Here is a 1,105-nt window from a genome sequence, read left to right on the forward strand (position 1 = left end):
GGAGAGACAAGTTACTGAAGAGATTGCAAGAGTGCAATGAAATAATTTAACAAAAGACTATATAAATTAATAAAGGACTGAACCAGTGCGTGTGTTTATTACCGGCATAATGCCTCTCCCAAGGTTTAATTGTATTTCTTTCAACACACGTTTCCTCATCAAGAATCTTGCATACCAAATACACATATGAAATATGTTTTTTATGTTTGCCTATCAATATTTTTTTGTTTTTTGCATGAAATAAAAATAGTCAATTTTAAATATCTTTCAATATTATCCTAGTTACAAGATTTTTAAATAACACATCTTCAGTATATACTTTCTGCTTTCCTGTAAATTAATTTCAAGTAGAGCAATGATGTTTAGAATTGTTTAAAGTAAATTTAACAAATGAATAACTCTACTTATTTACTTTCAGAAAATATTAGGTAATGAAAAGGAGATGATGGAGTTACCAGCCAAACGGCCAAAAGTAGATCTTCAATGTCTACCAACAAGAGCTTACCTTGACCAAACTGTTGTCCCTATTCTACTTCAAGGAATGTCAGCATTAGCAAAAGAAAGGTAATATACAGTGTAGATGTTTATTACTGTGTTATATAGCTCTGATAACTTTTAACATTGGCTAGCTAAGGTTCTTGTTTTTGAACTCCTGGCTGCAGCTTCTGGGAAATGTAGTTGAGATCTAAAATACTTCCGTCCCAAACCTAACATGACATATTCGATATGACAGAATCTGTTGGCTGTTTGATTAGTTTTCTTTGTTTTGAGTGGCTAGGCGCACAGGAGTAGGTGTGTGGTAGGCAGCTTGCTTTCCAACCACATGGTTCTGAGTACAGTCTCACTGCGTAGCACCTTGAGCTAGTGTCTTCTACTATAGCCTCTGGCCAACCAAAGCCTTGTGAGTGGATCTGGTTAACAGAAACGGAAAGAAGCCTGTCGTATATATATATATGTGTGTGTGTGTGTGTATATATATGTGCGTGTGTGTGTATATATGTGTGTGTGTGTATATACACATGTATATATATGTGTGTGTGTGTATATATATATATATATATACACATATGTATATATATATATATATATATATATATATATATAT

At 33.1% G+C, this 1,105-nt stretch overlaps 1 protein-coding gene across 1 annotated transcript in view; it reads left to right on the forward strand.

The window, feature by feature from the left end:
- LOC106879366 (protein dpy-30 homolog) overlaps nt 1–1,105 on the forward strand; it is a 7,603-nt gene that overhangs the window by 4,984 nt on the left and 1,514 nt on the right. The window contains exon 2 of the mRNA XM_014928887.2: nt 419–564. Coding sequence (XP_014784373.1) covers nt 419–564 — 146 coding nt within the window. The remainder of the gene's footprint in view (nt 1–418; nt 565–1,105) is intronic.

This window comes from Octopus bimaculoides, chromosome 11 (genome assembly GCF_001194135.2).
Source record: "Octopus bimaculoides isolate UCB-OBI-ISO-001 chromosome 11, ASM119413v2, whole genome shotgun sequence".
In the NCBI taxonomy this organism is placed as follows: Eukaryota; Metazoa; Mollusca; class Cephalopoda; order Octopoda; family Octopodidae; genus Octopus; species Octopus bimaculoides.